The sequence below is a fragment of the Vulpes vulpes genome, chromosome 13 (genome assembly GCF_048418805.1).
Source record: "Vulpes vulpes isolate BD-2025 chromosome 13, VulVul3, whole genome shotgun sequence".
Lineage (NCBI taxonomy): Eukaryota > Metazoa > Chordata > Mammalia > Carnivora > Canidae > Vulpes > Vulpes vulpes.
Window position 1 is genome coordinate 119,335,460 of NC_132792.1, and position 12,470 is coordinate 119,347,929.

Below are 12,470 nucleotides of genomic sequence, written 5' to 3' on the forward strand. Positions count from 1 at the left end.
CTACCTAAGGAATCACCCTCTTCTGAGCACTGAACTGTCTCTCTCTTGTACATGTCTTTCTCTTTAGGTCTGGCTGGGTGAGGCTGGCCACTTCCTGAGATGGACAAGGCATAAGTTCTAGAGTTAAAGGCCAACGGGTTTCAGGCCCTGCCTCTATCCCCTCTGAGCTTCTGCACTTGGGCACGTTTCTGAACCCTTCTGTGCCTCAGCTTCCTCATCTGTAAAGCTGGATAACGTCTACTACTTTCTATCATTGATGGGAGGACAGATGAGGCGATTTATGTAAAATCGTGTAATGCGATGCCTAGCATACATTGTGAGCTCAATGTAAAGGCTAAGAAGATCTGTCTGTGGGGGTGTTCACTTCTGTGTCTATGTGTTGATGTCCCCAATTTACCTGCTGTCTCAGAGGTGTCAGAGGGCTGGCGGAGGTGGGAAGGGGACCTGCGTTCAGGCGCTGGATCTCCCAAAGACAGGGTACTTAACCTGGAGAGTAAGGAAGGCACACTGGTTGAGTGGGGCAGGGAGGAACCAGTCTCAGGTTAAAGGGGCCCTGAGTCTTGGGTAAAGAGAGGCCAACCCTTCCACCCTGTAACCCACTAAACCCGCTAAACCTGGCGGGAGATTAGGCGTATCTACACCACTGGCAACACCACCTATTTTGAATCCTGGACTGGCAGGACAAGCATGGTCTCTTTGATACCCAGGAGGGCGTGAAGGGCAAGAGCCCTTCCTGGAGTCAGGAGACAAAGAGACAATGCGAGAACAGGATGCGCACAGACACACACGCTTGTTGGGTCTTACCAGGCTGCAATGGGGCTGATGGAACAGAACGAAGCAGCAGAGAAAATGAATGCAAGAAAAAGACAGGAAAAAACAAAAGCTAGTTAGTTTCAGGCGGTGATTTGCAAAGGAAAGGGAGACTGGAGAGCAAGATGGTGGAGGGTCAAAATCACACAGAGACCTGCGTGCACTGAGCAGGACGGTGGTGGGTGCGGCAGACAGCCTCCCCGGCATTGGCTTCGTCTTGCTGTGCTCCCCACCAATCCAGCATCTCCAGGAGGGTAACTGGGCATTTAATACTAACCTGTTGGGTAACTAGCATACACTTCTCTAGAAAGGAGGGCAGAGCAATGGCCCGAGCCTCTGAACATGCCACTTATCCTGTGGGCTCTGGGAGGAGTCTGGCCTGTCTGGTGGTAGTAGTCCAACCCACATTCACCCCCTGCTGGCAGCCAGCCTGAGGCACTTTGCTTAGCAACTGTTAAGACCCTAAAACTTCAAGGTACCCCAGGTTACTGCACCAGGACCCTGGCACGAGTAGTTCAATCACTGCCATGCCTCTCCTTTTCAGAAAAGCGTGCCTGCTGCCCCTCCGAGGGGGTCTCCCAGGCATATCAACAACATATGACCAGACAGAAGGTTGTTCATGGAGGCGCTGTGTGTGGCGGCAAAGCATGGACTCGACGTAAATGTTCACACAGGTGGCTGGGTGAGGAAACTGAGTGATGGTGCTCAGCTGTGTGGGATGGGAGGGCTCTGAGTGGAATTATGTACACAGGAGAAAGTGGGTAAGGAGATTATTTGTCCCTATGTGCTCACATACTTGTTTGCATATGCATAAAATGTTTAAACCACTTTTGGAGGGTACGAAAGACACCCACACACTGGGCCGGGAGCTTTACATCCTATTCTTGCTTGTACCCGTGAACTTCTCAATCATGTGACGGTGCTAGCTCTTCAAGTAATACATACAACATAAATAAATAACCTCTGAAGTTACAAGAGGGGGTCTTCTTCCCCTCTCACCCTGGCACCCCTCTTACCTGGACAGGTGAGACTGCTTTTTATTGGCTGATCTTTGGATCAGAGACAGAAGGACACCGAGGAAGCAGAGAGCAGGGGGCCCAGGAGAGAGTGAAGCAAGAAAGGAGGAAGAAAGACAAAAACAAGACATAAACCAGACAAGACAGTGGAGATGGTGGACTCAAAAAAAAGCCACAATCAAACTCAGTAGGGCCCAGGAGAGGAAACCTGCCAAGATGTAGTAGTCATCTGGCCAAAATGCCAATCCACTCATGTCACTTTGCTGCCCCAAACCTCGCAGAGCTTCTCTCTGGTACTCAGGACTGCTTTCGAGCTGGGCCATGGTGTGGAGCAGGGGCTCCTGCCTGGTCCTCCCACAGCCCCCGGCAGCCCCCGGGGCCCACTGTGCTGCCCCATGGGTGGCACAGCAGGGCTGCCTAGAGGCAGCTGTGGGCCACTAGGGTAGGACTCCAGCAGCACTTGTCTCTGCTCTTTGCTACTGTCGCCCCCCTTCACCTGCTCCGGGTTCTGGCTCTTGCCTTTGCCCACACTGTGCCCACTCCCCGTGCAGCACCCACTCCCTAGATGTCCTTCCTACTCCATGGCCTGTAACTGCATCCGTAAGCCAGGCTCCAGGGTGCCCTTCCAGCAGCTCCAACTTCTGGTGTCTTCAAACTACTGGACTCCATCAGCTCGCCTGCCCTGCCCCCTCCACCCATGGCAGGCACTCGGCTCAGTCCAGCACTGGGGAAGTGTTCTAGGATCTGGATGAGAACCGTACTCACTGGGGTGACCATTCCACCTCACACGTATGTCATGTCACCATGCTGTAGCCCTGGAACTGACACAGCGCCCTGGCACCCAGACCTGTGCCATCTAATATAATGGTCACTACCACATGTGGCTATTTATTTTTGAAATAAAATTTAAGATTCAGTTTCTTAGTCATACGAGCCAAATTCCAGTGCTTCACAGCTATATGTAGCCAGTGGTTACCACAGCCCCTGGACGGTGTAGCATCCCCACACACAGTTCTGCAGTGTTACTCTACACAGTGTGAAGGCACTAGGGCATAGAAATAAGACTTGGTCACTGCCGGCTGGGGACGAGGGCAGTGTACAGAGCTTCAGCACAAACAGGGGGCCACGGCTTGGTGCCAGCCCCCCTCAGAGAGGGGTTCTCAGAATGGACCTTATGGTAGAGGTCTTCTGCTGCAGCTCCTTATCTGTCATCTTCCGTCAGATTGGCAGCACACCCCACCCTGGGTGATCCTGTTCAGGCACGAACCCCTCCTCCTCCTCAGGAGAAAGCCCACGTCATCCCAGGAGAGCCTGGGCCTCATCCTATCGCCTCTGCTGGACTCTGCAGCCCAGTGGCTTCCCGTGCCTGCATCAAAGCCTGCAGGGCAGGGAGCGCGCAGCCTGGTCTGCTCTGCACTTGAGCGGGTCGGGTGCTGTTGGCCTCGTCAAAAGCCCACAATGCTGAGGCCCAGGGAGCTGGCTGTGGAGGACATCAGGATGCACGAGAAACATTCCAGCAACAGGTAAACATTTTTTTCTCGCCAAGAGCTTCACAGAGGAAAACCCACCACAGAATTGGAGGAAGACATGCCTACAGCAGCAGCTCCGGTGACAACCCCTGCTGGGACAAGATGCAAGCTGCCGGATCCCCTAGGGTCAGACGGATCCCCTAGGGTCAGACCCCGAGCAGACTTTGAGGGAGACTGTGGGAAGGTTAAAATCAGACATAAGGGAGGAGGAGAGGAGGGAGGACATAGCCTGGCACGAAACAAGGGCCGTCAGAAAAGAAGAAAGGACTTACATCTGGGTTCCCCTCTTCCTCATGATATTCCCATGGAAATGTGGCAGCTGAGCTTAAATTCCAATTGGCCTGAACCTCATGGGTGTGGGGAAGGCCTGGGAGAGGGGAGACACTTCACCTGAGTTTGTAGCTTGTTAAATGGCAGCCACGAGACAGATGGCCTGGCCCAGCTTCTCAGTAAGCCCCGTGCCATGGAGTCACCTTGTGCCACCAGCAAAGGCCATGGCTTCCAGCTGCAGGTCTGGACGAGTATAGCAGCCCTGTTTTCTCTCCACTGCAACAGACTGGCCTCCCCGGGGCTCAGATGGACCTGTCATCCCTGGCTTGCTCCCGAAAGCCCAGGAGTGCATGCTGTCCCCTGGCACTGAGCACTGAAGGCCTCTTACCAAGTGCCTCCAAACACTGTGGGAATTCACTGGCACTCCCTGCTCTGTCACACTGGCCTCCACTGGATCCTGTGCTCACCCTGCTGCTGTTCCGTGATGGCCCCAACCCTCTCTCTCTGCTTCTCAAGGCTCTAGTCAAGTGGCAGCGACCCCACCACGCCTCCTGCGGTCACGGCAGCCTGCATCTCCTTTACTCTAAGATTTTATTCTGAAAAATTTCAAACCTATATTAATGTTGAGGGAACAGCATGATGAATACCTATATACCCTTCATCCAGACTCACCAATTAACATTTGTCACACTTGCTTTTTCTATGATTATACATTTTTTTTTCCATTTCAAAGCTGCAAGATGGCTTGATACTTTGTCCCTAAATACATCAACATAAATCCCCCTAAGACCTTCAGACTTATAAACAATCGCAGTGACAGCAGGACACCCAAGGAAGTTCATCTTTGATACAATAAGATTACTTCATACGTAGTCCCCAGTCCGCCCCCTAAATGGCCATTGATCTTCTACATAGCTGTTCTCCAATGGCCTTGGACCAGGGTCCAATTGTCGATAGCACACTGTATTTACTCAGTCTCCTTGACATTCAAGTGACCCAGAACCCCCACCCCGGTCTCTCTAAACACTGCTGTGTTGATGAGCTCAGGCCAGTCTTCATGAATGGCCTGCAAAAGACCTGTCAGTTTCTGCATGATTAGAATCACATTAAGCCTTTTAAAAGAATATTACATAAGAGATGCCGATTTCCGGTTCTGCTAGGTTTGATTACATAGGTGAGGTGGTGTTCCTGGGAGTTGGCAGTGGCACAGGCCCATTTCCTGTTTTTTTTTTTTTTTTTTTTTTTTTTTATGATAGTCACAGAGAGAGAGAGAGAGGCAGAGACATAGGCAGAGGGAGAAGCAGGCTCCATGCACCGGGAGCGCGACGTGGAATTCGATCCCGGGTCTCCAGGATCACGCCCTGGGCCAAAGGCAGGCGCTAAACCGCTGCGCCACCCAGGGATCCCCCATTTCCTGTTTGAACCAGCGGGCAATCTGGGGTGATATTGAGCTGAAGGACCACCCTGTTCCCAGCCGCCACACCATCCACGGACATCCATGCTTGACCTACTTGCTGCGCTGAAGGCTGCCAATGGGTAATCTGCTAATTCTGTCACTCTGTCTACATCTATGGGCACGCAGTCTCTTGTAGAGAAAGCCATCTTATCCCTCTTCTGGAGTGGTATCGTGAACTAATGAATTTTTACCCAATAAAATGCATTATAGTCCATTATCATCACCATTTTTTTAAAATGTTCTTTTTAAATCTTTACTTTTTGTAATTTTTTTTTTTTTTAAGTAATCTCCACACCCAACATGGGGCTCGAACTCAAGACTCTGAGATCAAGAGTCACATGCCACCAACTGAACTGGCCAAGTGCCCCTGTAATCATCACTTTTTAAAACCTGTGGGAGGTGTCCCGTTCGGCTGGTGGGGGATCTTATTCCTTTTAAGTGTCACCATCTGTCTTGAAGAGCATCCTTGCCTTCTGGCCAGATGCTTTGGCTTACCTTGTACCTTCCATAAGCCAGACCTGCAATCAAACTCTCCTCTAGGGAGCCCTGGTTCCTTTCAGTGGGACACGTGTGTAGAGACGGGGCCTGGGTGCCAGATGCTCACTGTGACCAAGACTGTCATCCCTCCATTCCCTTCAGTGGGCAGGGCAGGGACATCTGTGCAGGAGGTGTGAGTTCCAAACGACAGGGTCCCTTGTCTTCCCCAATTCTGTACTGTAGCTTCTTTCTCCCATAGTGAGAACCTGGTTCCCACACAAAAGCAGCACATGTACTCATTTGCCCCATTTCCAAATGCATACGGGACGGCTGCTTGAGTGAACACACCAACATTGCTGGCAACAGCCAACTCATGAAGTGCCAGGTGTCCCTGTGGGTCCTTCTGTCCTCAGACCACGTCCTGCTGCAGGTGCACGTGCTATCCATCTGAAAAGTGTTTAGGTTTCTTTTCATATTTGCACTTAATTTGGGGGCTTGCTTTCCTCAGGCTTATTTATCTAATTTCATTCTTTGAACTTGCTAAGCATTTACATAGTTGAAAACTCAAAATCAAACTTTAAAAAGAGTATATTTAGAATTGTCCCTGTCCCATCCTCCCACTCCTCCAAGGAAACATTTTCATTTGCCTTCAGCTTCCTTTCTTTCTTCTTGTAAAGTTAAGCAAATAGGCAGAAATATTCTTATTTTCCTTTCTTGCTTATACGGCAGGTAGTATCTCACACGTTCAGACTTTGCTTTTCTCATTGAGCCTATCCTCAAAGTGGCTCCGTATCAGCTCACAGAAATCTGTCATTTCCTTGTCCTCCCCTTTGGCCCACACCCTGCACAGGTGTCCCTCCTCGACCCAGCTCTCTGTCACCTGGCATCATCCTCCCTCTCTGCTAAAGGGCAAAGGGTGCAGTGTGTACCTTCCGGTATGCTCTCCAGCAGCACCAGGCACTGAATGCCCTCCTCATCCCAGCCTACAGTGTGCATGAGAAAGCATGGAAACGTCCGGTGACTTTCCAGATAGCAAAGTTGAAAACTGCCCATGTATCCCTCCTGTTGGCCTATGGGTGTGTATGTGTGTGTGTTTCCAAAAATTAGTTAAAAATTGAAAATGAGGCAATTTCGCATTAACAAAATGCAGGTTTCTGGGAAAAGGGTGGAAGTTCTGGTAGCACTATGCTTCTAGTCTCACATGGCGACTATCAGCTGATGGGAGCCCCTTACTCCATCCCAGCCTATAATGTCCCTATTCTGGGACACTAGCTCTTCCCACCTTCCAGGCAGTGTGCCATGCACCTAATGTTCATTGTATGTGTAATCACCACAACAGCCTGGCGAGGTGGGTAGCACATGCTCATACTCAGAGCATACATGGAGGGTAAGTGGAGTTAGGATACACCTGACTTCAAGATCTGTGCCCCTAAATGAAGTTATCTGACCTGTGGCCATATGAAGTTCTAACTGGCCTTTACTGGACCTTTTCTCCTATTTTCTTTTCTACACATATGCATACATGTATGTACAACATATGTACATGTAAAAACACACATCTTACACACAATACATGACGTATGTTAGCTCATGAGATGCAGACATAGAATACACACGTCACAAACATCTGGAAAGATAACACAATAAATACACAGATTAAAGCACCCCATATGTGTGCTGACCAAGGTCTCTTACGTCTGGGCAAAGTCATATTCCCAGGCCCCTCCTCAAAGCCAGGAGCAGCAGTAAACCAAGAAAAAGCCTTGCCAAGACCTTCGTTCTAGATAAAGTCCACACTCATTGAACCCTGACCTGGTCTTACTGGTCTGGTTTCCCTTATCTTCCAGGGTGGAGGAGCTCTAAGCAGCCTCCCTGCACCCTAACTTCCCCAGGATTCTGCATCTGGGTAGAATGTTCCCCATGGTGGGAAGCTGGCAGATATACAGGCCTGCACATCCCCGCAGTGACGGGAAGAGACACAAATGCCCCTGCTTCAAGCTCATGTGCTTGAAAACACTAGAGCACAAGGGGCACAGATCAAACAGTTTTGATCACAATCAGGGTGCAAAGTCAACACTTCAAAGGATGCTATAAAAAGGGCTGGGTTTGGAATCAAGGACATTCAGGAGCTTTTCAGGAGCTAATCCCAGTTCTGTCTCCAGTTCACACAGGCCCTTGCCATCATCCGCTTGACTTGCATCATGGGGGTCCTGTCATCTCTAACACCAAGGGGCAGGAGCCCCTGGTAGTGCAGCCAGAGAAGGTTCCCACCTCAGTCAGGTCACATGCTGGCTGCAGAGCAGCGTGGGAACTACTCGAAGCTCCTGCCAGGGACCCGACTCAGTGGCGTGCAATCTATTTTTACCTCCACAAGCAGCCCAAGTGGTCCTCGTTCAGGGAACCCATCACTGTGTAGAAGCCTGAAAGCCATCCCTTACTCTCTACATCATCCCCAGTATCCCCAGAGACCTTACCCTTGAGGTCAAGGTCGCAGCCACAGCCCAGTGTGGTGCCTGGGGCATGCAGGGTGCCATGCCACATGTTGAAGGACTGTGCAACACCCCTCCTTTTGGAGCTGGTGTGGGGGTCAGAGGCCCTGTTTGTTAGCTTCCTTGATGTTGTGAAGTCTGTGCAAATCCTTTCAAGGTCCACACTGGGTGACCGATGCTCAATGTGCCAGAGGTGAGGGACATGGACCAGTGAATGAATACAAGATGAAGAAATGAGGACGACCCCAGCAGTTCTAGTCGTCTCTGCTTCCATGCAGTGTCTCAGAGGGCTGTATCACACACTGGGCAGACAGGTGTGTGTGCAGGGAGGCAGAAAACCAGCATGCTGAGCTTCAACACAGGGTGTTTAGCACACAGCCCATGCGGTATGGTTTAGAAAGCACACTTTTGGGGTGAAACATGGGCTCAAGTGCAGCCTTCTCCTGCTGTCACCTCATGGAACAGCCCAAGTTTCTCAACAACAAAAGTGGAGAACACTACTTTCTTCCAAGGGTGACTGGGAGTGCCAAATCACCCCCACCAAAACCTCAAAGCCAACCTGTCCAAATGGAAATCCACCTTCCAGCCCAGGCCCAGCTCTGTTCCTGGGTCAGAATTTCCTCCCAAGGTCCGAATGCTGTGCAGTTGCTCATGCCAGGAGCCTGAGAGTTACCTCTGACTCCCCGGCAAATGGAATCACCGCCAGTTCCTATGGCTATTCCCCACAGCTAGCTCTGGACCTCACCTGCTTCTGCCCCTCCCTGGCCCTCCTCTGGGAGGACTGCTCCCCTCATATCTTTGCAGCTTCCCCTCCCTAGAATCCACCCATTCTCTACATATAGTCCGTGACTGTCACCTTGCAGTACTTTCCCACTGTCCTTGTATAAAGTTTCAAATCCTAGTGCAGCCTAGCAGGTGCCCTGGGGAGGTCCTCATGCCCCAGTTCACCACGCCCACCCTTCCTCGCTGCACCTCCACCCCAGAAGCCTGCTCCTCCCTCCACGGTGCCTTCTCTTCATCCTGCTTACATGGGTCTCCCCTGAAATCTTCCCTGTAGTGCTCACTCAGTGCTGACTAACCATTTGGTGCTTTTCTGGGTTGTTTCACATCTACTTTCCCTGTTTACCAATAAGCTAAGCTGTATTGTCTCTTATTCTTTCTAGTGCACAGCAGCTCCAGGACAGAGTAAGTAGCAGATATTCAATAAATAGAAGGTGAAACATAATATCAGATAATATATGCCAGGAACTCTGCAGACATGGAAATGTCACAAGCACACAGGGGTCATCAAGAGAGTTTGGGTGACTTCTGCAGTGCACAGAAATTAGGAGTAAATTCACAGCTTCCCGGTTTTGATGACTCAAAGTGGGAAGGTGCTAGCCCCTCCATGGATGTCTGCGGTGGGCACCACCAACCTGGCTGTCAGAGCTGTTTCAGCTCCTAAAGTATTCGGTCTCCCAGATTTCTAGAATTCCAGTCTGCACACAAAGTACTTCACAAGAACATGAATGTTAACATGTGTTGGTAAGGACACAGTGGGTTGGGGAGAAAGAAGGCCAAAGAAGGAATGGGAGAGGCAGGCTCCAAGGGCAGAGCTGGGAGCAGGGGCAGAGTTCTGAGGGGTAGCTCTGGCGCGGAAAGATGTGGGAAGGAGGAATAGCGCGAGACGGCAGCTCTGAGGCTGCAACCAGGGCAGAGGGAAGGATCAAACAGGAGAGAGTACGATGTAAGCCTACGAAGATTGTAGAAAGTTTCCACCTCTGCTCTGCCGTGTATTAGCAGGTTAGGAGGTTCTTAGCAAACTCTCTTAAATACTGGGTTTTTCCACCTGAATGACATGGACAGTCCACCTGCCTGCTCCCCATCTCAGGGAGCAGCTGTGGGAAATAAATGGTGGGGGTGTTGGAAGGCCTGGGGGACACTGAAGCCTCTGGCAATGACTAAGGAGAGGCTGGGGCAGGGTCGCTGCCGAAGCTTCCCAGGGCTCACAGGATCAGAGCAAGCCTTAAGAAGGACAGCCTGAAGGGAGCGGCCAGAGTGGACCAGAAGGCGAGAGGCTGGAGGCCGAGAGAGCAAGTGGGGCAGGGCTGATATGCACCTGAGCGTGAGCACTACTATAGAATAAACCAGAAAAGGCAGGTGGGAGAGAGGCCTGGGGGATGGGCTGCATATGAGCGCCTCCCACGCTGTCCACACGGGAGATGGGAGCTACCACAGCACATCGCCAATGCGCTAGTTTGAAGTGAGAAACTCACTATAAAATACACATGAGGGCAGCCCAGGTGGCTCAGCAGTTTAGCGCCTGCCTTCAGCCCAGGGTATGATCCTGAAGACCCAGGATTGAGTTCCCACGTCGGGCTCCCTGCATGGAGCCTGCTTCTCCCTCTGCCTGTGTCTCTGCCTCTCTCTCTCAAGAATAAATAAATAAAATCTTTAAAAAAAGCAAATAGGGCAGCTCTGGTGGCACAGCAGTTTAGCGCCGCCTGCAGCCCAAGGTGTGATCCTGGAGACCGTGGATCGAGTCCCACGTCAGACTCCTTGCATGGAGCCTGCTTCTCCCTCTGCCTGTGTCTCTGCCTCTCTCTCTCTCTCTCTTTCTCTCTCTGTGTCTCTCATGAATAAATAAAATCTTTAAAAAAAATAAAAACAAATAAATAAAATAAAATAAAATACACACGGGGTCTCAAAGATAGTACAAAAAAAAGAGAAATGCAAAATACCAATGCTTTCAATATTGATACTTTGTGTGGCCTGCATTCTGCTTTGCCGGACAGCGCAGGTCTGGCCTCCTTTGGCCACACTCAGCCCCTTCCCCCATGGCTGGGCCTCCAGCCCCACAGCCCAGAAGCCTGCTCAGAGTCACCACTCAGAATTGGTACAGACGTCTGCCAAAGCCCTAGCGCATAGATGCTGACCTCTCTCCCTTGTACTTGTCCGCTGGGCTGTGAGCTCCTGGAGGGCTCCTCTTGGCACCACGGTGAGACAGGAGTGAGGGGTTCTGAGGGGTGACCCTCTTTTCACTGGGGACCCAGCATCCACCCGCCTCTCTGCTCATCAGTACAGGCACAGACGGATATCCGATTCACCTAAATGGTCACACATTCCTTGGAAAAAGCCCAGCGCCTGGGCTGCACCCTGGAAGTCACGGGAGTAATGAGGAGCGGGGTGGTCAAGTGTGGAGCTGGATGGAGCCCGTCTGCACCATGGCTCTGGCTCTGTCTGTGGGGTGGAGGCAAATTTACTCCCTCGCTATGACCCTTGGTATCCTCACCTACAAAACTGCAATACCAGCCACCTATGCCGTGGGCAGTCAGAAGAGGTGAGGTGATACAAGCAAAGTCATCTGGCACGATGCCCGGCACGCGGCGGAGCTCAAGAAATGGTTGTCCTTGCCCCGAGGCCCTGTGTCAAACAGCTCAAGTGAGCTACTGTCTGGGCAACCCCATCATGGCTTGCGGCCCAGGAGAAACGAATGTGGGGTTATCTCACATAGGTGCGACCAGCTCCTAGGCCTGCTCCGGATTAGAAGCCCTCTATGGGCCGGGGAGCCTGCTCCCCGCTCCCGTGCTACTGTCTCTGAGTCCTCCACCACTGGTAACTGAGGGGAGCAACACTGTCTCGGGATGGCTGGAGGAGACTGTAGGCCCGGGCACTGGTGCTGGGGCTGCCCTTCCATAGAACATCATTGTAGACGGGGTGGCCACAGCGCTTCGGGAGGCCCGGCCAGGGTGCGTGGGTTGCAGGCGGGGGCCGTCTAGACAGCTGGGTTCTGGACCAACTCTGCCCCCATCTTTCTGTATGCTCTTGAAAGAGGAGAAAAAAATTACATGGAATAAACACCTATTACAGGCCTTCATTTAATCCTCCCAACAACCTGATGAGGTAGACGTTGTTATTTTCCTTGACAGATGAGGAAAACCAGAGCTGGAGAAGTTCACTGAGCTGCTCAAGGACACAGCTATGGTGGTGCTGGGATGTGAGTTCAGGCCTGCCAGACGCAAGTCAACCTTACCCTCTGGGTGTCTTAGGTTCACCCCTACACTGCAGGGCGGGGCCAGGTGACCTCACCTCTTCTGTCTCCTCCTCATCACCACCATGCTTCAGCCCTGAGGGGGTGTCTGGGCATACCAGGTCTGTGCCCCAGAGGAGGGGGAACACATAGGAACTCAGTTTATTTAACTGGGAGGAAAACAAGGCACTCACTCCCCCAACAGTGACCTAGAAGCACATTAGCGCCTGCACTGGTGATGTCCACATGGTGGCAGGGAGAGTTTGATTCCAGTTGCCTGGCTTTAATGAGAGCAAAGCAATACTGAAGAGTCAAGGTCACAGTCCAGGAGACACAGACTGAGCATGTGTCACTGGGCCGGAGGCCGGGAAGTGGGGGCAGAGGGCCTCAGTCTGGGGCCCGACGTTTCATCCT

General features: G+C 51.6%; 1 protein-coding gene across 28 annotated transcripts in view; it reads right to left on the reverse strand.

Moving 5' to 3' along the window:
- The window catches only part of ARHGEF11 (Rho guanine nucleotide exchange factor 11), an 86,914-nt gene that overhangs the window by 42,451 nt on the left and 31,993 nt on the right, over positions 1 to 12,470 (reverse strand). For 13 of the 28 annotated variants that reach the window (XM_072732548.1, XM_072732547.1, XM_072732559.1 and 10 more), the window contains 3 exons: positions 1,827 to 1,859; positions 805 to 819; positions 398 to 486 (listed from right to left, as the gene is read on the reverse strand). In XM_072732548.1, the coding sequence (XP_072588649.1) occupies positions 398 to 486; positions 805 to 819; positions 1,827 to 1,859 (137 nt within the window). The remainder of the gene's footprint in view (positions 1 to 397; positions 487 to 804; positions 820 to 1,826; positions 1,860 to 12,470) is intronic. The other 15 variants (XM_072732557.1, XM_072732560.1, XM_072732556.1 and 12 more) reach the window with 3 other exon arrangements.